At 43.3% G+C, this 24,682-nt stretch overlaps 2 protein-coding genes across 6 annotated transcripts in view; one reads left to right on the forward strand and one right to left on the reverse strand.

The window, feature by feature from the left end:
* ubr2 (ubiquitin protein ligase E3 component n-recognin 2) overlaps positions 1-13,258 on the reverse strand; it is a 90,867-nt gene extending 77,609 nt beyond the window's left edge. For all 3 annotated transcript variants that reach the window (XM_055639685.1, XM_055639683.1, XM_055639684.1), the window contains exons 1-3: positions 13,030-13,258; positions 8,158-8,417; positions 3,021-3,099 (exon numbers count right to left, since the gene is read on the reverse strand). In XM_055639685.1, coding sequence (XP_055495660.1) covers positions 3,021-3,099; positions 8,158-8,417; positions 13,030-13,107 — 417 coding nt within the window. In that variant the 5' untranslated portion in view covers positions 13,108-13,258. The remainder of the gene's footprint in view (positions 1-3,020; positions 3,100-8,157; positions 8,418-13,029) is intronic.
* Positions 13,259-13,527: 269 nt separating this feature from the next.
* The window catches only part of LOC129699693 (transcriptional-regulating factor 1-like), a 239,712-nt gene continuing 228,557 nt past the window's right edge, over positions 13,528-24,682 (forward strand). For 2 of the 3 annotated variants that reach the window (XM_055639687.1, XM_055639691.1), the window contains exons 1-3: positions 13,528-13,674; positions 13,831-13,984; positions 15,771-15,837. The gene's annotated coding sequence lies outside the window, so the exon portion shown is untranslated. Of the gene's footprint in view, positions 13,675-13,830; positions 13,985-15,770; positions 15,838-16,075; positions 16,204-24,682 lie in introns of those variants that run through there. The other variant, XM_055639689.1, reaches the window with a different exon arrangement.

Here is a 24,682-nt window from a genome sequence, read left to right on the forward strand (position 1 = left end):
ATTGCCAGGACTAGGGGACTGAGCTATAGGGGGAGGTTTTTTTAGGTTTTTAGTTATAGAGATAGTTTTAGAGATGCAGCGCAGAAACAGGCCCTCCAGCTCACCGGGTCCGCCCCGACCAGCGATCCCCACACATTCACATTATTCTACACCTACTAAGGACAATTTTTACATTTACCAAGCCAATTAATCTACAAACCTGTACGTCTTTGGACTGTGGGAGGAAACCGAAGATCTTGGAGGTCACGGGCAGAAAGTACAAACTCCGTACAGACAGCACCCGTAGTCGGGATCAAACCTGGGTCTCTAGCGCTGCATTCGCTGTAAGGCAGCAACTCTACCGCTGCGCCACCGTGACTGCCCTGGCTAGGTTGTCCAGGGTAGGACTTCACTCCTTGGTGCGCAGGAGGTTGAGGGCTTATCTTATAGAGGTGTATAAAATCATGAGAGAGGGATAGGGAGAATGCACTCTAAGGGAGTCTTTTGCCCAGAGTACACAGGTTTAAAGTGAGACGAGAAAGATTTAATAGAAATCTGAGAATGTTTTTACTCGGAGGTGTTGGGTATATGGAATGTGCTGCCAGAGGTAGTTGAGGCAGGTACTTTAACAGCATTTAAAAGACATTTGGACAGGAACATGAACTGGAAAGATTTAAAGTTTTTAAGGACCAAACATGGGCAAATAGGACTGGCTTAGATGGGGCATCTTGGTTGGCATGGATGAGTTAGACTAAAGGACCTGTTTCCGTGTTGTATGACTATTAGCTAAGTTTCTCTTATCACAGCAACTGGCCCTATCTGCTTAGTATTTCCAGCAATTATTGGTCTAACTTTTTATTTTCATCTGCAGATTTTCAATTCTTAAAATGCAAAACCTTGGATTACCGGCAATAAAGTTGGGAAAGTCTACGTTAATTAGAGTGGCAAATGCAGTGATAAAGAGCAGCATCGAGTATAGAAGAATCAACACGGGACAAAAATGTGATCCCACCACCAGATGTGACTGGTGGTGGGATCACGTTAGAGGTGATAGAAAAGTTGGAGGATGACGAGTTGGATGCAGAGACTAGTGGGGTTAAAGATGAGGACCAGGTGAGCTCTGTCCTTGTTCCACCTGGGGGAAGAGGGAGCGAGAGCAGAACTGCGGGACACAGAGGAGATGCGGGTGAGGGTTCCATCTCTGACAGCACTGGCGACAGAGTCTTTGGAAGAGACAGGGTGGGAGGAAGTGGAGTCCACATAACTGTGAAAATCAGTAGGTTTATAGTCGTCATCAGTCGTTAGTCTGTCCCCTGTCATGGAGACAGAAAGATCAAGAACGGAGAGAGAGGTGTCAGAGGGTGGAAGTTAATTGTAAAGTTAATGAAATCAATGAGTTCTGCACAGGTGCAGATGACAACTGTGATGTAGCAGAGAACGATTTGGGGGTTGGTGCATTTGGAACAAGGATTGTTCGATGCAACCGACAAAAAGGAAGGCAAAGCTAGGGGGCCATGCGAGCGTACATGGCGATACCTTAAACTTGGAGAAAGTGAGAGGAGTCAAAAGAGAAGTTGTTCAGGACGTGGACAAGCACCGCGGACGATGGAGTGTTAATGGAAGGAAATTGAGTCTCCTTTCGAGGTAGATGGAAATTATCCTTCCCCGATTAATGGCTTTTATTCATCCACTAGACTAAGTGGGACCCGTTGGGTCGCTGTCACACATGAGGCTTGGTCCCCCAACGCTACATACCACCTCTCACCCATAGCCCACATCTGCACAGGCGTAGCTCATTTCCCCTCATCCCTAGCACTCTCTCCCCCTCCCTCTTCATCACCCTTTCCTCCTCCCCTCCCCAATTCTTCCCCCACCTCTCTCCCTCCTTTCCCTTACCCTGTCACTCCCTCCCACAATAACTCCTCTCCCCTCCCTACCCCTATATCCCCCACTCCTCACCTCCCCCCTCCCCCCCCCCACTATCCCTCCTCACCTCCCCCACCGCCCTCCATTCCCCACATTCCTCCACTCCTCTCCTCGTCCTCTATTCCCCCTCCTCCCTCTTCTTTTCCCTCTCCTCCTACCTTCCCACAATCCCTCCCTCACCTCTCCCCTGCCCTCAGTCACTCCCTCCCGCCATAACTCCCCTCCCCACTCCTCTCCCTCTATCCCCTCTCCTCCTCCACTCTCCCTCCCCAGGATCTCGAGGTTGCCACTCCTCTCTCTCCTTGCTTCCCCCGGAGGAGCATCAGCTTTGGCGCCCTCAGAGCCAGGCCTCAGATCGGCACAGAAGCACCGCATCTACAACCGCGCCGGCGTGTGGGCGGGGGGAGAGCTCGGAGAAAAGATAGGGGAAGAGCCATGGAGGAGAGGGGGGGTATCACGGGGGAGGGGGCAGGGACCAACGAGGGGAACCAGAGAGGAAGGGGCTGGAGCTGCGGGACGTTGTGAAAGCAGTGCATTTGGGACTCACAGCGGGCGCTGGACGCTCTCCTCTGCCGGGATCAGATTCACCTCTTTCCGTTTGGCTACATCACCACGCCTGGTCCCTCCGAAAATTGTGTCCGGTAGGAGACCTCTGCCGGCCTCCCTCAGCTCCAGTAAAGAAGCGATGGTGCAGGAAGGGGCGGACCGTCCCAGGGAGTGAAAGGAGAAGACTAATCCGCGCGGAGCTGACTGGCAGGAGAGGAGATCGATCTGCGCACGCGCGTTTTTTACGATTTTTAAACCTCGATAACTTTTACAATATACCACCGATCGGAAGGAAACTTGTTGCACTCACAGCACAGGAGATGGGCGAGTGAGCTGACGAAAAATCGTAGCTCTATCGTGTACCATTTTTGCACAAATAGAAAAAACGCACAAACCGGAAGAGCACAAGATCAGAGCTTTAGTTATGTATAGATGTTATGAACTAATGTAACCGTTTTTTGATTTTTTGATAAATTAAAGGGCTTATGTACAAAGTCTATTGTCAAGTAGCTACTTAATCAGAACAGAAACATTTGCTTCAGTAATTTAAGGAAAGTAAAATAGCCTACCCTATATCTATGTTCTCTGTGCATGCTGGCCAAGAAGCATTCCATGCATAGCACACAAGTTGGATCTACTGCACAATCCCTTCAATAAAAATAGATAAAAAGTCATGTTATCAAGGTATCATAAGACATTTTATACAAAAAGATTTCTCTTCCAGAATAATACTGAGAGCAGAGCAATTAGGACAGGAGGAGGATTCGTTATAAAATCCTTTACATTATTTTAACACATCATTTTGAAATAATTCACAGATCATATCTGATTGAATATTCCACTCTCCTGGCTACATGGAAAACAACATTTTTTAAGATTCCCACAGGAGATTCCAATATTTGCAACACCAAAGCTATTTTTCCTGCAACCCTACCAGATAGAGATTCTTAATGAGTACAATGTTCTGCATTTTCTTTACTCCCCTTCTGGAATTCATTAATCATCGTATTGGGGTGTAACTCCAATGTCAATTTGTTCCACTTTATCTTATTATGTTTAACACTTTAATATCAGGCAAGTTAAACACAATTCTGCTCATGCATAGCCAATTTATCCAATCTGCCAGGAGATCGCATGATTTTTGGATGAGATGGGGAGAGCATTTCATGATGTACAGATATAATGGCTGTATTGGGGAGGCTAAGTTTTCACCTGCAATTATTTGCAGCCCTCTGAAAAAAATTCGTCTGACCTTGCCCTTTACATGATGATCCTAGGATTGTGATCCCTTGATACCAATTCATCAGCTGGGGAAAACAAAAGGACTAAAAGTCATACTGCAGATCTTATCAGCAAGTCTCATGATCTTTCACACAAACAGAGAATGATTTGAACACATCAAAAATGAGTAACTCAAGTCCCACAACGAGATTCGAGCATGTCCAAACTGAATTATTGCATTGTCATTTACACCATATGTTATCATATATTAAGTGAGGCTATCTATCCATTACATTTATTTCCATCTGCATCACAAACAGTATTAGCAGTGAAACCTCAAAACGATGCAAAAATAAAGACTAATCTCTTTTTAAAGTTGCAAATGCAGCAAGACCTGGATGATTAGTCTGAAGAGGGGTCTCAACCCAAAACATCACCTATTCCTTTTCTCCAGAGATGCTGCCTGACCCACTAGATTACTCCAGCTTTTCATGCCTATCTTCAAGACCTATAATGTTCAGGCATGAGTTGATAAAAGTAACATTCTCACTGTAAAAGCATTCAGCAGTGACCACGTGCAATAAGAGATAATCTAACTATCCACCATTGAATTCAGTAGCATTACCCTCACCAAATCCCTGACCATCAGAGGAACAACTTGACCAGTCACTTAAATACCATGGCTACAGATACTGAAGTGAGTGATTCACCTCCTAACACCACAAATTGTTTCCACCATCAAGACAGAAATGTGTTGGAATATTCTCCACTTGCTAATAATTCTCAAGACGTTTGATGCTATTTAGGACAAAGGAACCTGCTTGATTGACATCCATTGTCGACAAAATGTATCAGTTACCCTCTTAGTCTACTTCTGACACCAAGGGCAACGTACATGGAAACATCACCATCACCACGTACAAGATTCCCTCCAGGTTGCACACCATCCTGACTTGGAAATATATTTGCCCACCCAACATTGGTGGTCTAATTCTTTAAATTCCCTCTCAGCTGCACAGTGGAAGGCAGGCTCACTGTCACTTTGTAAGAGCAATTAAATATTGATTTTTACCAGTGTGTTCACCATGTCAATTTCTGAAATAATTTAATTTATTCAGCAAGATTACCTCTCATTTTTCCAAGCTCACAGAATGCCAACTCATCTGTTTAAGCTCCCAAGTGATAAATTCAGTATTCCAGCAACCTACCTGGTAATCTTTCTCAGCACTTCCTCAATTGCAACTATAGTGGTTGAGGAAATCAGACCTGTATACAATATTCCAGATGTGAACTCAACAAGGTTTATAGAAATGGAGCAAAATAACGAATCTTATTCCAAGTGGAATGGCAGAAAGCAAACACGCAGTTTTCTGTAACTACACTAACTCATGTACAACAAACAGTTCATTCTGCTTTGGCAACTTTAATTCCTGGAACAATGGAGATTACAAACAGTGGTGAACATTACCCGATCCAGCACAGGTACTGTCTTCCCCACCATCGAAGGGAGCTATAGGAGACACTGCCTCAAAAAGGCAGCCTGCATCATCAAGCACCCACACCATCTCTCATTTGACCATGCTCTCATTTCACTCCTGCCATCAGGAAGGCAGTATAGGAGTCTGAAAACCGACATCTAGGTTCAGGGACAGCTTCTTCTCAACAACCATCATACTATTGAACACTATGAACTTCAACTAAACTACAAATGTTACATTAAGGACCGGCCTTTGTTTGGTTTTGCACTGTATCGTTTTTTTTTAATTTAATGAACTTTTGTTTTGTTTGATTCTTATGATATCTGTTGAGCACTATGTTTACAAACCTGTTGTGCTGCGGCAAGTAAGAATTTCATTGTTCTTTTTCGCACATGACAATTAAACACTCGACTCTTGACCTTACAAAATGTTTCTATTTTTTCTTCCAAAAGTGGATAATTTCTTATTTCCACAATATTTTAATCTGTCATTCAGTCAATATGTCCACATCCCCAAATTTTCACCTCTCACTGAATACTGTCATTTGACGTATTTATCATATTCTATCCTCTCAATGAAATCATTGTTAATCACCGAACAGTGGGGACTTATATTCCTGCAGGGTCATAGCTTCCCAACCCAAAAACAACTTTTTTCCCTAATTTATATGCTGTCCCTTAAATTCAGTCGACACCAGTATATTTTCCCCCAACAGTGGGCACTCAAAATTAGGTTCAATAATTATCTTTTGTGATACTTATTGAAGAGCCTCCTGGATATCTAAATACATTAACTCTTACATGTATTGCTACTTACAACATCTCAAAAATTCAGATAGATTTTGCATGATTTCCCTCATAATTCTACATTGACTGTACAATCTATTTTCAAAGTAGCCTAATAAAAGTTGGAGATTCCAACATTTTCCCTATTCATTCTGTAAGAGTGATGATCGATGAATTTCCATTTCACAAGCCACTAGATACATTGTTTATGGTTTACTTCCTCCTTCACCTTTTAAGGGAATTACAAATTATTTAGTTTCAATTTGAGAGAGGCATATAAATATCGGGATACTTCATCCTTGCGTAATTCATCGGTAAGGTACAAAAAATATAATTGGACCTTGAAGGATTCTGTGAAGAGTTTGGGAATCCAACATGTTCCAAAGAAATGACTCATATTATTTTCCAAAATGTAAACGAAACTGGAACATTTTAATTTGCCATTCACAATTGTCTGCAAACAATCTCTATAAAGTGCCAAGTTTATTAGAGCTGCTTGGCATACAGTGCAGGGGCTAGCCTCAGTTAAACCAACAATCTTGTATGCAGTACAATCTTAATTTGATATGTTAAATAACATCCAACAGTTTACAAAGTGCAGTGTGGAAGCACCAATAGTTTATGTTCATATTACATAGTAGCTGATTGAGAGGACTGAATTGAGGCACTTGGAAGGTACAAAAACCCGACCCGACCCCCCCCACCCCAGAACTACACAAACGCAAAATAAAAAAGCTTGCTAACTCAAGTCACTGCAAACCCATTTCAGGAAAATTATTAACATAAAGAAACTTAAAAAATTAAGATCTTTGGGAAGTGAACATGATTTACTATTAGTTGGTAAGCATACAGTGGATGCTGATGTTCTGTTTGTGTACAATTAACCACAGAAACCCCATAATTGTAGTGTACGTGCTCACTATTTCTACAAACTATGTGACAATCATATTAATGGGCAAGTGAGGTTTTAATGACATCAGTAAGAATTTTTAATTTATTTTTAAGGATCTGGGAATCACTGCATCACTATTGTGTGCAATTTCGGTCTCCTAAATTGAGGAAGGACATTATTGCTATTGAGGGGGTGCAGCGTAGGTTTACCAGGTTAATTCCCAGGATGGCAGGACCAACATATGATGAAAGAATGGGTCGACTGGACTTGTATTCACTGGAGTTTAGAAGGATGGGAAGGGATCTTATCGAAACCTATAACATTCTTAAGGGATTGGACAGGTTAGGTGCAGGAAAAATGTTCCCAATGTTGGGAGGGTCCAGAACCAGGGGTCACAGTTTAAGAATAAGTGGTAGGTCATTTAGGTCTGAGATGAGGAAAAAACAGAGATTTGTGAATCTGTGGAATTCCCTGCCAAAGAAGGCAGTGGAGGCCAATTCACTGGATGTTTTCAAGAGTGAAGGGCCTGTCCCACTTGGGCGTCATTTGCGCGTTACGCAGGTGGCGCGCGAAGATTTTGTGAATCCCCAAATCCAGGGGCACCGCGCGCAACCGTGTGTCACTGCCTACGTCACCAGGCACCATGCGCGCATAATGCGCACATTACGACGCATGCGTCGTGCGTTGTGACGCGTAAATTATGTCGCGTAAATGATGCGAAAATGACATTCAAGTGGGACAGGCCCTTTAGATTTAGCTCTTAGGGCTAATGGAATCAAGGGATATGGGGAGAAAGCAGGAACGGGGTAATGATTTTGGATGATCAGCCATGATCATATTGAATGGCGGGGCTGGCTCGAAGGGCTGAATGGCCTACTGCACCTATTTTCTATGTTTCTGCGTAAAAGTCCTTAATTACTCATGATTTGCTTGTTCAATAATTTATTTTCCTATCCTTCTCTGCCTGTTTTCTTTTCCAAAACTGATTAACTTACCTGCATATTATTAGAATCTATCTTATACTTGCCAGTTTAAATTCAGTGCTCTTCAGTAACAACTGTGATACTGATTGGTTGAAAATCCATGCTGTTTCTTTCCCTGATCACATGAACATTCTTGATAGAATCATGCTGGATACCCCAAAACAACAAATCCTTGCTTCAAAGACCACATAAAATAGCAGCTGTCAACAGAGCCCATTCCTTCCCATAAAATGCAGCCAATATTAAAGAACATTGGTGTTAGAGTGTGATTCTTGTTCGTTGACGGCCAAATATCCAAGCGTGCATAAGTAGAATTCACAGAATTTAACTCGTCACAATTTTAGTACCTGCACGAATAGGTAGGCTCTCCAATTTTGAAAACACGTCCGCAGAGCTGTGATGACTTATTCGCCTTTTCAAGTTTGATAATTCCCATAGCTGGATCCTCTCCACAAAGGTACCATTCTAACGGTTCCAATAGAATATGTTGAGCTAACATTTCTTCATTAAGTGGATTGGGGTTGGAGTCTCTGCAATAAATCTTTGGTACAAAATAGGCAAGGTGATGATACACATCCTTGGTCAAATCTGTTGCTTGAAGCCAGTTCTAAGAAAGAAAAATATGAAATATTTGATTTTTACATAGATATTTAGAACTACATGCAATATTACATTCAAACGGTAACACTGAAAACAAATCCACTAATTTTAACTATAAATCAGTAAATTTGAGATAAATTCTAGGTCAAGCTTGTCTGCATACAAAAAAAATGCTCAATTCTAGAATTAGTTTGAATATTACACCTTTGTGAATGAACCTCAAAATTGACAGGGCTATATCAAACCACAGATTATTTGAACATACAGTACAGGAGTCCGTTCAGTCACTCAGTTTGGATAACTACTTTTGAATCCAGGAAGCACCACTCCCCTGCTTGCTGTCCAATTTATTGCAGCTTTTCTTAAAAAATAATCATCCAATTCCCTTTTGAAGACTATTTTGCATCAATCCAATTAAGGAAATCCATTCCAAATTCTGATCCATCTTTCAAATCTAGAACAAGCCCTGCAAAATATTTATTATGTCCAAGTTACTGCCAAGCTCAGCTAACTATTAATTTTGCCAGGGACTGAATGTTTATGTTCTAACTGCATTCTTAATTAATAATTTTAAAATTTGAAAATGTAAATAAGATTAAAGAATTAAAAACAATTAAAAACAGTGAATTATCTTGTACTTACGCATGTCCGTAGCAATCATTTTTCTATATTAAAGTGAAAAACTTTATTTTAGTACGAAAGACCTGGTTTGCACTTTGCCTATACACTCAATGTGGAGTTGAATGACATAGCGCAAATACGTACCCTCGAAAAGCATCCATCAAATTTCTCACCTTTCATTTTGTTTTTTTTCACCTTGTCTAAATATTACTGAAATGAAATCTCCCAAAGAAATTCAACACATGTCCAATACTCAGTGAGAGTATTCCATATATTACGGCTTCAAGACAAGACTTGATGACCACATGACCATTTTTTTCCTCTCATCTTCAGACAGTGGCTGAATCCAATAATGGGAATTATCCACAAATGGTAGATGAGTATTGGCATTCAAAACAAAAACATAAAATGCAGATCAGGGCAGACTTCTGGGAAGGCATCATCAGGCATCATCTGAGAAGGGAACAGAAGATGATGTTTCGAGTTGGGACCCTTCTTCAAACTTAGTCTGATAAAGGTCACGATCCGAAACATCATCTGTCCATTCCCTCCACAGATGATGCCTGACCCACTAAGTTCTTCCTGCACAGTTGTTTTGTTCAAAAATACAACCACGATGATTAGAGGTATTCCTTCTGATTGAAATTTCCCTTTTCCAGTTTAATGAATGCACACCACCACAACCAAAAAGCCAATCTGTGAACATTATTACTGCTTTTAGTTGCTTCACACTTCAACTGGGTCATTAGGATGAGATTCAACAGAATAAAAATTAGATTGTGATAACATAAAACCTCTCAAGTCCATTTAAATACTCTTTTACATAACCTTCCCTCAAGTTAATCTATATTACTAAAAGTCTGTTCTTGACCGGTTTTGGCGATCTGTGCTGTGATTTCCGAGAGAACGCCGCCACCTACGGCCGTCATTTTTGGCCACATCGCTCAGAGCCCCCCTCCGCCGCATGTGTGCCGAGGATGAAAAATGACAGAGATATTAATGATTTTACAAAACTCCCCATTCTCTCTGCTGCCCCCGCTGGCGTCAGGGGGGATGGACTATAAAACCAGGAAGTGGTGTGCCTCAATTAGTCTGCAAGCTGGAGGAAGGCAGAGGGTCACGTTTCTCCGAGCTGTGAATGACACTGAACACATGTTCACACAACTGTGAGTAAGTACCCTTAATGTGGTTTGAAAATGAAAATATGGTTAAAGTAAAACAGCACTGCCTGCAAATGGTTGGTTGGGGGGTTTGGGTTGAAATAAAAAAGGCACTCTCTCCCCCCCTCCTCTCCTCTCCTCCCCCTCCTCCCCTCTTTTTCCCCTCCCCCCCCCTCTCCTACATCCCCCCCCCTCCCCTCCCTCCCCTAAACCCCCCTTCCCTCCACCCCCCCCCCCTCCCCTCCCACCCTGCTCCCCCACACTCTCCCTCCCCCTCCCCCTCCCTCCCCCCCTCCTCTCACACCCCTCCCCCCGCCCCCTCCCCCATCCTCAACCCCCTCTCCTCTCCCTCCCCCCCTCTCTCTTTCTCCCCTTTTTCTCCCACTCCTCCCCTCCATCCCCCTCCCCCCCCACCGTCCCTCTCCCCTCTCCCCTCCACACACCCCTACCCCCTTCCCTCCTCCCCTCCCTGCTCCTACCTCTCCCTCTCCCCCTCCCCCGTCCTCCCATCCCCCACAACCGCACGTTGGGGGGGAACAGTTGGTCTAGTTTAAACTGAAAATAAACTGAAAATCTAAACATTTTTTGAAAACAAAAGCAAACCACGCAGATTCTGAAATCTGAAAACCCAACTATTTCCAGGAAATTATATATCACTGCCTTTAAAACCGATCTAATGGCCAATTCGTAAAATAATAGCTTTGACTTAATTCATTTTAAATTACCTATACTCTCAGAGTTTGACATTAGGTAGATTTTAATCAATAATTCATCTGGTTCCCAGTATCCTGGCTGTTGACCACTGCGGAAATGTACTTTTGAATTCAAATGTTCAACATATCTTACAAACATTTATCATGAATCTCAAAAATCTAATGTTTTGCCCTCCAAACACCAACCTGACGCAACTGCCCCTTCACCCACCAAAGTACTCCTCACTACAAATCCCACCTCACTTGCTGAATATTTCCAACAATTTCTACTTTTATTCAGACATATTTATAGCAGATTTGGTGAGTATCAGTGATCTCACACACAATATTACAACTTAAAAGTAAGTGTTCCACTGATGACATTTTTGACAATCTTGACTGCCTACATTTTTCTTGAAAGATGTTATAGTGCCTGAGACCCAGGTTCGATCTTGACTATGGGTGCTGTCGGTATGGAGTTTGCACGTTCCCCTGTAACCATGTTTACTCTGGGTGCTCTGGTTTCCTCCTACATTCCAAAGATGTGCAGATTGGCCTTTGTAAATTGTCCCCAGTGTGTAGGATGAACAAGCATACAGGGATCATTGGTCGGTGTGGGCTCAGTGAGCTGAGGGCCTATTTCCACGCTGTATCTCCATCCTAAATAATTTCTAGTTATCAGAGTAGCCATCTTTTGTAAGAGTACTTGAACTCAGTTCAATTATCGTACCTCAATTACACTTTTAAATTAGAGTTTGTATCTGAAATCAATTTAAATCCCACTCCAAAGGCAATCACTAAATTACTCAACATTTTGGTCTGTTTGGATCAGACCTTAAATTCCTTCTGGCAATTCACTGTAACATTTTGTTCTATTACAACAGTGATTCTATTTTGGAAAGTATTTGCTTAACCTTCCCAGAGCTCCAACCACTTGGGTTCAACCATGATCTCAGTTGCTATTTAAGTGGAGTTTGCATGTCTTCTGACCATGCCGATGCTCTGGTTTACTCCCACATGATAAAGATGCACAGGTTGGTCTGTAAATTAGCCACTCTAAATTTATCTAGTATGTATGTGAAGGATTTAATCTAGAATGAGTTAAAGGACATGTGAAGAGAAGAGGTTACAGGGAAAATTAGAGAAGGAACAGGATTGCCATAAATCAAAGGGTCTCTCATGACATAAAATGTGTAAATCTAGGTATGGAAAACTAACATCTGCTGTAAAGCAGACTATTTCCTGTCAAATATTTATCAATCAGCCAACTACAGTAATGCCTGCTAATTTTCCTTTCTTCTTTAAAGCGAGAATTACTTCTTTTTTTTTTAAATCACGAGTTCATGAATTTGTCAAATTTCCCTTTTTGCTTTGTTTCATTTGAGGTAACTCACATCCAAGTAAACATATTTTAAGGAATTTAGATACCTGACCAAATTTTACAGCAGGCTTGCCATGATTATAAATATATTGAAATTTCTAATAAAATGAACCCCAAAGATAAACTCTACTTCACAACCGAAACGTACAGTTACTGGAACAGGGGAGAGATTAGGTTGTACACCATCAAACTGCATAACCTATGTCATTCTCGATCCCCAGGGTTTGCCTTAAGATGATTGCAACTTAAGGATATTTGGAGTGCAGCCAACTGACATGAAACATAAAATTTGATCGTCCTTAATTGAAATATTAACAAGCTCTGAGCCTTTGCTGAAAAGTAACCTCTTCCTCGTCCCCGATTCGTAAATTAATTATTTTTTTATGTGATCGGTGTCAACAAATGAATTGCAACTTCACGTTAATAACAGGAAGTGCCGAGTCCGGCAAGTTATTAACACGAAGGACCTTCCGTTGAAAAATGTAGCTAAAATTAATAACGTTCACCCTTGGGTTTATACGAGTCCAAACACGAAAGCGGTCAAGTGGTCCTCGTCTTTTCAGCAGCCTGTCAGTTAACCCGCTGCGGGCACCATCTCTCGGCAAATCCGAGGACAGCGCTGTAGGCCTGGGATAGGTCCTAACTTAGCAACCTTCTCCCTCCCCACGTCTAATAAGTACCGCTGACCGGGGGAAAACAGACGAACATCGACCTCGCATGTGTCGTAACGAGATAAATATATTCAAAGCATATTAAGTTTCGTACCAAGGCGATGTCCTTCGGCGAACAGTCCATTAAAAACTTCGAGATAGACGGAACCTCTTCCGACTCAGTGGCCGCCATCTTGGATTCTAGGCCCAAGGCCGGCGGCCGCTGTCAGCACCGGAAATGATCGTCACCAAGGCCAAACATCCGCCGCACTAGGCCCCAACAACTCACCGAAAACCTTCTCTACTAACCACACCAATGTTACTCTTAAACCACCACCCTGTGTGAAACTACCTTCTTTGATACTTATTTTCAAATGTTTTACTTGCGAAATAATTCTTGTTCACCAGTTTGTTTTTGTTGAACTATTGTTAAAATGCATATTGATTAGATTGCTTTACCAGTAAATCTCACCTTTACTAATAGATAATCTCAAAGTTATTTGGTTACTGTTTTAATTGGAAAGTTAATTTCCCTCTCATCTCCTCAGATGCTGATATGCTGAGCAGTTACAGCATTTTATTTCTGGCTAATTACTACTCGTATTATATTCAAATTATTAGCAAAGTGATGGAAGGTGTTATCAAATGTGCAATTGTGGCAATTCTTCATCAATAATTCGCTCACATGCTAATTTTATAAGATCTGAGACATTACAGCCTTCATATAAGCATATTCAAGAGAATGAACTGCACATGTGAGGTAAGAGTGACCATCTATTAATATCAAAGCAACACTACTGAATATTTCATTAAGGTGACTGAAAATTAAGTTTATGGAAAACTGATGAAAGTACTCTTTTCATAGGTACTGCCTGACTTTTAGAATATTTACAGCATTTTCTGTTTTCTATTTCAGCACTTCTCGACTCCCTATCATTTAGTCTGGATTTTTAACATACCACATATGTCTGGAGTGTGGTGGAGTGCTCACCACTTGCCTAAATTAGTGCTGCTCCCACAACATTAGGAATATGATACTCACTTATCTGATTATAAAATCTTCCTCAAAGGTATTTATCTCTTCTGTTGTATCTTGCATTTCTCAATAAAATTTCCTCTCAATTGTGTTTGTTCAAAACCAGTAATTGAAATTGGTCTTCTCTGGGAACTCTTTGCACTCCCAGTAGGACGACTAAGTGACAGGTGAAATTTGATGCAGCAAAGTGAAACAATTTGGCTGAAAGTATAAGGAGAGACAATATAGATTAATTGGGGCAGTTCTGAGGATATTTCAGAACAGAGGAATCTGGCTGTACATGTGCACAAATCCTTAAAAGTGGTATGGCATGTTGAGAGACTATTATGGAAAGCAAATGGGATGCTCGGATTCATAGACTACTTTGGTTAGACCTTGGCTGGTATACTATAGTCAATTCCACTCATGATACTTGAGGAATAATGTGAAGATTCTAAAGAGAGTGTAAACAAATGTAGTTTATCTTGGGGATGAGGGATTTAAATTACAAGGTTAGGATGGAGAAATTGGAATCATTCTCTTGAGCAAAGAGCACTGAGAGGAGATTTGACGGACGCATACATCATAACAGACCTAGACAAGGTAGATGGAGGGAAACCTCTTCCCATTAATGAATAGTGCAGGCACTGGTGGCAAGATTTAACATTTCGAGGAAAATGGTATAAGGGACATGTGAACTATAATTTGTAATTCAATGCCTGCAAGGGTAGTGTAAACATAATCATCAATACTTTCAGAAGTGAATTGGGTAGGCACTTGAAAGAGAATAATTTTCAGGGCAATGTGGTAGACAGAGGAATAAGCCAAATGGGAGTTGGCAGTGATTCCATGGGTCAAGTGGCCTCCTTCTGTGACAAAACAGAATTATGATTCTATAATTAAGATAGAAGAGACAAAGGAACTACACCACTTGCATGGTTGGTATGAACAAGTTGGGCCGAATGGCCTGTTTCCATGCTATATAACTCTATGACCTACATCCGCTTCAAGTTACACAACACCCTAACTAGAAAATATTTTGCTGTTCCTTCATTATTGCAACCTCCCTCATCAACAGCACCATTAGTATACCTTGACCACAAGAACAGCAGCAGCTCCAGAAAGTTGCTCACCAATACTTTTTCTCCAGCAATAAATTGACGCCTTGCTATGAGAGCCTACATCCTGTAAATTAATTTAAATCTCACAACCAATACCTTTGTTAAATAATTTGAAAACCAGAGATCACTCCATCAGAAACCTGCAAACTACTGCGTAAATTGGACTTACACTGCTTAAACTGGAATTTTAGGCTCAAAACAGCTTTAGATGTTTGGGTAACTGTTATTTTGCCAATTTTAATTTGCTCTCCCATTTATTTATCATCTTCGCAATGTCCTTAACAAAGTATCAAGGGCAAAGCAATCAGCTAAATCAAAATGTGCAAGAAGGTACTGCAGACGCTTGGTTTAAACCGAAGATAGACACAAAAACGTCACCTTCTCTCCAGAGATGATGCCTGTCCCGGTGAGTTATTCCAGCTTTTTGTGTCTATCTTCAGCTAAGTCAAAAGGTTTTTTCTCAAAATTATGAAATCATTTACAGTTGCTAGGTATTTTACCATAACCTAAAATAATATTAAGATTGATTTGATACAGAAAAAGTACATGGATTGTGATTAATTGATTAGGACCCCCTCATTAGTTCACATACCACGGAAAACTTTAGCGAGAGTGAGTAACAAGAACATTATTTGATAATATTCATCATATGAGGTTATAAAATGCTTTGAATACCCCGCCCTCAATCTGGGACAATTTCCCTTTAATTTTTTTTCAAAGGCATTGCAGGATTGTGGGTGTAGTTGCATATCGTGTTCCCTGAGTAACGCCACAATATGTGAAAAAGGTAAGAAGTGTTTGGCACACAGTTGAAAATGAAATGATTGTATTGTTTTCTGTGCATACATAATTTTGTCAAAGGGTAGCGCAGATTACCGGCTTTCTTAGAGGGCGTTACAGAAGAGTCTCGGCGAGAGAGCCCAGTCATTATCAGATTTATTATTCTTCCACGCGTGCGGGTCTTGAAAATTGATCTGCAGGCCTGCAGCGTGCAATGTAAGTCAGAAAACGCGGCATTGCCGGAAAAAAGGCCCTTTGAAGAGTTTGCGAGAGACTTCTTCATTATGCAATGTGGACATTAAGAATTGTACATTGCGTTGAGCACGTCAGAGGGACGTACGGATCTTCTCCAAGTAACAACAGAAACTGCCGGGTGAATAATTCATTAACGTGGCGTTTACGTTAGTTTCTGGTTGTCGCCTAGACTATATCTTGGTCATTTCAAACTTTGTTTACCTTTGGTAGAGTATGAAAAATATAATGCGTTGCAGGATTGGGCACGCTGCGGACTGGTGGTACACGTGCAGGTGGATTTGCCTGCTCTAGTTATTTTCGCTGGGGAATGATCCTCGGGATTCGCGTTCCATTTGCAGCCGATTGAGTTTTGCAGTGTAGTAATGATGACCAGCGCATGGAGTGGGGCGGGTTCAACACTTCAAATATATACAATGTGCTATCCTATCCTTGCATTTCGAACCATTATAAATAACGAGGAATAGAAGGACCGATATTGCTAAACTTTCAGCAGCTTGTTAACTTTACATGATTCCCTGACCCCGGGTCACTGATTCATTTGGAGAAAGGGATGCACCAATTGGTTGATTGATATATCGTTTATTTCTTTATCGTGGGTTGTAAGTTCTTCGAATGCCCACCTAACCGTGTCCACTAAAGCTTTTTGTTCCTGAATTAGAATAATGTCCACATGAAAATCGAAATTTTATGTGCATTGGTTTACTCTTTAAAGTAGCAATGTTTTGAGATTTAAAAAATCAAGTCTGTAATTTATCCCATCAGATAAAGCATAAAAAGAAGTTTAATTTGACACCTAATTCACTTTCATATCTCAAGTATTTAAAAAGTTATGGCCATTTTCATACTCGGAAATTAGCATCTTGTTCCCTATTGATTTTCTATGGACATAACAAAAAAGCTGTGATCGTGTGCTGTCAAAAGGCCATAACCTTCTTAAAAATTAAGAGAACTGAATGAAATTTTCAGTTATCGTAGATTGAACCATTCTGAAACAAATATAAAATAATCTTACTTGGATGACCTGAAATTAAAACATATAATTAGTTAGTTACCCAAGTGTAGCTAATTTCAAACTTCAATTACTAGATCTAAACATCTATCCATTTCTTAATAAATGATTAACATTTTTAAATAGCCCAAGTGTCCAAATAATATTCATAAATAATTCTCAATAAAACATGATTTTGAAATCTCATTTACATTAATTTATAGGCCAAATGGAAGGAATTTAGTGTTCTCAATTGCTGTAAATTAAAGTCCATTTTAAATCAGCTTTCTAGTGGGTTCCTGTGAACGCGCTGGTTTAGAACGTTCACATTGCGCTAGATTAGTGCCCTCAAATGCCCAGAAAAATACTGCGGGATATAAAGAGCCCAAAATTAGCTACTCGCAATAGTAACTTTGTATAAAGGGTTCTAAAGAAGCCCTTTTTAATGTAAAAATAAGGTACATACCTTTAATTGTTTGCTTTATAAAACCCTGGGGCTGCGAGAGGTCGCGGGTTTAGAGAGTGATTTTTAAACTACTATAACTATTATACAAGGCCATAAAAACTAATAATACCTTTTGCGACGGGGTCTTTCAGCGATTTTTCGTTAATGATTTACTAGGCTGAACATTTTCGATTGCAACAGCCTAGTAAAAATCGCGTTTTAAACCCGCCCCCTCTAAACAGCGCCAAAATCGCGCACACGGGCTGGGGCAGATTCTCAACGACGATTCAGGTAGGTTTTGCAACATACCTATTTAAAGGTGCCTCTTTAGTGGTCTGAGAAACGACTACTGGAGTTTTCAACAGATCTTTATTCAAGTTTGATATCCAGTATACAGGTTCTTCAGACACGTCTGCCCACAACGATGGTCAGTGCTGAACTCGCGCACGCAAGTGAAAAACCGCGCGAAACAAGTGGACCCTCCCGATCACTTGACCGCGGCTTCTGAACGCCGGGTTCGATCTCTGCGTATGCCAGCAGGCGGCGCTACATGCCCCCCCCCAGAATCCGCGGTACGGAAACGCACGGGCAAACGGACGGTTCGACCAGAACGCGTAGTCCGAGGTCGCGGGGCGAGTGTAATATTAGGGACTGGCAGAACAGGACCGGAGGGGCGTGAAAAACGTGAACGAGGGACGGGCGTAACAAAGGGGACCGGAGAAACATTACCAGGGGTAACGGGTGCAGAGGGCGGCAAAACAGCAGAGTAGCCACTGTCACTGGGCTATCCTTGACAGCTTTTTAGGTTGCCAAATGACAGTTTAGGTGGTCATTTAAGACGGTTTGCATGAGGCATGTGATAATGTGCTTGGACGAAATGCGTAGTTACCAGTTGGAATTATGCTCAATGAAGCATTCACATATTGTGTTCAAGAAGGAACTGCAGATGCTGGAAAATCAAAGGTAGACAAAAGTGCTGGAGAAACTCAGCAGGTGCAGCAGCATCTATGGAGCAAAGGAAATGGGCAACGTTTCAGGCCGAAACCCACCAGTCTGAAGAAGGTTTTCGGCCCGAAACGTATTCACAAAATATTTCTGCTTCAAATAAAGTCACAAACTAAACATATTCACCAATCAAGACATTGTATATACTGCAATGACATGCAGCAAAATTATAATACAAATATCAACTCTTTTTACATATTGCAATTGATGCAAGCATGTTTTCTGTGAAGGACCGAAAATTACCATTAAATGGCCATAGCATGGGTCGTTATTGCTATTGGCATAGAAACACTCTGGCTTCCCACATAATTTATCCATAACAAAATATACAGGTTGCAAGGAAATTTCTAAAGGCATTTTATGATAATAGCTGTTAAAACCGACTATACCCATCTGACAGGTTAAACATTACACTAACTGACAAGAGATGGCCTAAGGACATAACTGCAGCAAATGTTCTTTTGGTAATATGTTTAAAGGTGTCAAAACAAATAATAACAATGGGAATTAAAACACATTTGATTGCATTTCGTTATCAAACATAGTCAATGTTCGCTCTGAAGACCATGAAGCACAATAGGGTCAGGGGGTGTGTGAATCAGTGCAGGGTGGATAGATGGCGGGGAGGGGGGTTTGAGAAGGCAATCGGTGAGGAATGGATGGATTGAGGCAGGTGCATTAGTACGTGTTGGTTGGAGTATGTAAAATTGTGAGGGGGAGATGTCAGTGGTGTTGAATGGGGGGGATCAGTACGGGAAGGATGGGGGGGAGGATCAGTATATCATCAAGGACAGCTCCCATCCTGCGTTTGGACTGTTCGACCTGCTGCCCTCTGGAAGGCGCTATAGGTGCATCAAATCTAGACTCAGGAATAGTTGTTTTCCGAAAGTCATAACTACTCTTAATTCACACATGCACTGACTTCACAGCCCAACACCCGGACTTCCATCTATTATATCCACATACTCAAATTTGGAACTGTAATGTGTATTGTAACTGTAATTTTTAACATTTTTTTAAAACATTTTTAATATTTAATATAATCTTTAAACATCTGCCTAAGAATACTACCTATTCATCCTTCACCATTTTGCCTTTATAGATATGTATATAGCGCCGCAGAATTGTGCACCTATCTCCCCCCCCCCTCCCTTTTGTTTATGTTTTCTGTTTCTTGTTTTTTGTACTAAATTATATGTATGCACTGAGTACGAGCTGCTTTTAATCTCATTGTACATGTGTAGTGACAATAAATGGCATATCAATCTATCCAACTATCAGTACAGAATGAATGGGGGTAGACAAAAATGCTGGAGAAATTCAGCGGGTGAGGCAGCATCTATGGAGCGAAGGAAAAAGGCGACGTTTCGGGTCGAGACACTTCTTCAATGTTCCTCCCATTCTTCGTGAACGGGGGAGATCAGTACAGGATGGATTGGGGGGTGGGGTCAGCACAGGATGAATGGGGGGATCAGTACAGGATGAATTGGGGGGGGGGGGGGCAGGACTGGATCTGAGGGTCTGTGCAGGATGAATGGGTAATCACTGCAGGATGAATGAGGGGATCAATATAGGATGAATGGGGGATCAGTACGGGATGAATGAGGGGATCAGTACAGGATGCATGAGGGGATCAGTACAGGATGCATGAGGGGATCAGTACAGCATGAATGAGGAATCAGTAAAAGATGAATGGATGAATCACTACAGGATTGGTGCAGGATAAATGGAGGGTGGGTCAGTACGGGATGAATGGGAAGATCAGTGCAGTATGAATGGGGGGAGAAGTGCAGGATGGATGGGAAGGGGGATCAGTACAGGATGAATTGGGGGACCAGTGTAGGATGGATGGGGGGGAGAGGGGGTGGCAGGAGAATCAATGCGAGGTGGAGTAGCAGGAGAATCAATGCGAGGTGGGTAGGGTGATGAATAGATGGGGAGGGGAGGACATGGGATGTCAGTGAGGACTGAATAGAGGAGGAGGGAATGGGGATTAGTGCGGGATGGAGAGGAAGGGTCCCAGGATAAGAGGGGTGGAAGGGGGCGTACGAGAGAGAGAGAGAGAGAGAGAGAGAGGGTGGGTGGGGTGGAAGGTGCAGAGGAGGTGGGGAGGAAGGAAGGTCAGCGCTCCTCAGACAACATCGCCCCACTGCCTTGGCCGTCCCTGTCCAACGCCAAAGTGCCGCCGCCTCCACGCCACCGCCTCCAGTCCTCCGCCAGCCGACAGGAAGGTGCGGGGCCGAGCGGTGCAGCTCAAAGATCCTATAGCTATAGGATCTGTCGTGCAGCTGCTTCAGACGGCGGAAGGAGGCCTCCGCCTCCCCCTCCCTCTCTCCCTCCTCCCGGCCTCGGCGTGCGGGAGGGGTTGTGAAAGGGCCGTTGGCGGGTTTGCAAGCAGTGGCCGTTATCAGGGCGACAGATGCTGCTGCACCCGCTGAGTTTCTCCAGCTTTTTTGTGTACCAGCCCTTTCACAACCCCTCTCACACGCCGAGGCCGGGAGGAGGGAGGGGGAGATTCCTTCCGCCGGGCGGGGTGCGGGAGGAGGAGGCGATGGAGCCGCTGTCGTTGCCGCTGTTTGGAGCCCGTCATTCGCTTCGACCCTTTGTCACCACGCACCTAATATCTTTGCCCCACAATCAAAGATACTAGACGAATACAGCCGCCGCCGCCGACACAAAACGTCATGTTCCTATTCTCCAGAGATGCTGCCTGACCCGAGGAGTTACTCCAGTTTTTTGTGTCTATCGGTATAAACCAGTATTTGATTGCCAAGCCGGGCAAAATGAGTCGGCATTTAGGTTGCCCGGCTGCACTTTGAGTGGTCAATGGCACCCGGGCAACCTCTAATTTTGAGCCCTGGGTAGTCTGATGCAGCTTTGCGCCATACAGCTGCGCCATACCACTCCACAGGGAGGATGTGAACTGGGCCCCGCGATCGGTAGTAATATCTGAGGGGACACCGAAACGAGCGATCAAATTGGAGACAATGGCCCTCGCACATGCCTCAGCGGCGGTATCTGTTAACGGTATCGCCTCCGCCCACCTGGTAAACCTGTCCACGATGGTCAGTAAGTGAGTAGCCCCGCGCGAACACGGCAAGGGACTTACCAGGTCAACATAGATGTGCAGGAACCTGCCGTCCGGGACGCAAAATGTCTCTGCACTTTGGAGGTCTGACATGGGATGCAGGAACGAGCCCATGCTGCAAGCTGCTTCCTTAACCCATGCCAGACGAATTTCGCCGCGACCAAGGCAGAGGTGGCGCAAATGGACGGGTGCCCAAGGCTGTGAATGGTGTTGAAAATCCGACACCGCCAAGCGACCGGAACAATGGGACGGGCTTTGCCCGTGGAGATATCGCAAAGGACTTGCATGCCGGCGGCGCCACAGGGCACCTTGAATCCTGATTCAGCATTGCGTTAAACCTCTATACTTCGGGCTGAGACTTCGGGCAGCGCTGGATGGGATAACGCGTCAGCCACAACGTTCAGCTTCCCTGCCACATGCCGAATATCGGACGTGAATTCGGAAATGTAGGCGAGGTGCCGTTGCTCTCTGGCAGACCAGGGGTCAGACACCTTGGTCAAAGCAAACGTTAGTGGCTTGTGATCTGTGAGTGCAGTGAAAAGCGCACCATCCAGAAAATAACGAAAATGGCGGATCACTAGGTAAAGTGCGAGTAGCTCCAGGTCGAAAGCGCTATACTTAACTTCGGGGGCTCGCAGCTGACTGCTGAAAATGCCAGCAGCACCTACACGCTGCTCGAGGACAGCGCCTACCGCGACGTCGGAAGCGTCTACGGTGAGGGTCGTTTGGGCAGACGCCCTAGGGTGTTCCAGCATAGTGGCATTGGCCAATGCGGTTTTAGCCCCCTCGAACGCCTTCTGTGCCTCCTTAGACCAGACCAGGTCTTTAGGCTTACCAACCAGGCATTGGAACAACGGCCGCATGATGGCGGCCGCTGACGGAACGAATCGGTGGAAGAAGTTAACCATCCTGATAAACTTCTATAGACCCTTGACCGATAAAGGCCTCGGGAAACGACGGATAGCGTCGACTTTCTCGGGCAGTGGTTGCGCACCGTACGAGGTGATGCTATGACCTAAGAAAGAAATGGAGCGCAATCCGAACTGGCACTTCGCAGGGTTGATCACCAACCCGTGTTCGCGCAGCCGTTCAAAAAGTAGGCGGAGGTGCTTGACATTCTCCGCCTGTGAGCTGCTAGCTACCAGGATATCATCCAGGTAGATGAAAATGAACGGGCAAACCCCGACCGACCTGATCCATTAGCCTTTGGAACGCCTGAGCGGCATTCTTCAAGCCAAAAGGCATTCTAAGCCATTCGAAAAGACTGAAAAGGGTATTGGTGGCCGTTTTAGGTATGTACGTATAAAATACATAAAAGGCGCCGCTACACCTCTCTGAAAGCGCCTTTTATGTATTTTATGTTACGAACATTACAAAACAACAGTGCAGAAATCAAATTTAGTCAACGATCATCCAAATTTGATACTCCCTCTACCAACTTCAAACTACGTTGGCTCTGAACGTTTGTTTTTCGTGTTATTTGAAACGCAAATGCGTTTGAAACCTAGACTACCTTCAGCAGACATCTCAAGAGCAGAGGCAAATATGTAAGGATTTCCCAAATTTTATTGAAAAAAAATGAAGTATCCAAACTGATTCCAAGAAGTTCAAAGTGGAGTATTTGCATTCTGGATGCTTTGAAAATCTCCAGTTCAAGTATCGGGTGCATAATGAAGCCCCTGAAAAATGGCACGGCTGCACCACCTGATACAGTCTCATCTGTTGTTACCACAATGGTTTTCTCAGTCACCTCGGAATCCACAACATTTGAGTGGAAGCAAGTTATTCTTAATCCCGAGAGACTGACTAAGAAGATGTGCTGGAAACACAACAACCGTAGCAAGCATGTGTTAGAATTTGATTTTATCAAATGCAGTCAGGGAATACACTGAATGTGAATTTTAATTGGACTACAATGCTCGATCTGAATTTGGACGACCTTGTAGGCATGTTGCTTGTTTGTTAGTACAGGTACTTGCTTTAGAATAGCGTACAATTTGCAATTGACACCACTAGGTCGGATTTTGAACAATGATGAGACAGAGTACAGGAAGGAGATAGAAAGCTTTATAACTTTTGTTTAAGAAAGACTGCAGATGCTGGAAAAATTCGAAGGTAGACAAAAATGCTGGAGAAACTCAGCAGGTGAGGCAGCATTTATGGAGCGAAGGAAATACGTTTCAGGTCGAGACCCTTCTTCAGACTAATGTGGGGTGGGGGGGCGGGAAGAAGAAAGGAAAAGGCGGAGACAATAGGCTGTGGGAGAGCTGGGAAGGAGAGGGGAAGGAGGGCTAAAGCAAGGACTACCTGAAATTGTAGAAGTCAATGTTCAAACCGCTGGGGTGTGAACTACCCAAGCAAAATATGAGGTGCTGCTCCTTCAATTTGGGTGGGACTCACTCTGGTCATGGAGGAGGCCCAGGACAGAAAGGTCGGATACGGAATGGGAGGGGGAGTTCAAGTGCTGAGCCACTGGGAGATCGGGTTGGTTAATGCGAACTGTGCAAAGGTGTTGGGCGAAGCTTAAGTCTAAAGAATGAGGACATCAGTTTGGAACACCCTCAACAACTTTTCCTTTGACTCCTTCCATTTCCTAAAAATCCAAGGCATAGCTATGCGCACACACATGGGCCCCAGCTATGCCTGCCTCGTTGTAGGGTACGTCGAACAATCCTTGTTCGAGGCTTACCTTGGCTCTATCCCCGAACTCTACCTTCGCTACATTGACGATGTGGAACTCACCTCCTGCACCCATGCAGAACTCACTGACTTCATCCATTTCACCACCATCTTCCAGCCAGCACTCAAATGCACCCAGACCATTTCCGACATCTCCCTACCGTTTCTTGACCTCACTATCTCCATCGCAGGTAACAGACTACTGACTGACATCTGCTACAAACCCACTGATTCCCATGGCTATCTGGACTACACTTCTTCCCACCGTGCTTCCTGTAAGGACTCTATCCCCTACTACCAATTCCTCCATCTGCGCCACATCTGCACCCAGGATGAGGTGTTCCAAACCAGGGCATCGGAGATGTCCTAATTCTTTAGGGAATGGGGGTTCC

The sequence above is a fragment of the Leucoraja erinacea genome, chromosome 8 (genome assembly GCF_028641065.1).
Source record: "Leucoraja erinacea ecotype New England chromosome 8, Leri_hhj_1, whole genome shotgun sequence".
Taxonomy (NCBI): Eukaryota; Metazoa; Chordata; class Chondrichthyes; order Rajiformes; family Rajidae; genus Leucoraja; species Leucoraja erinaceus.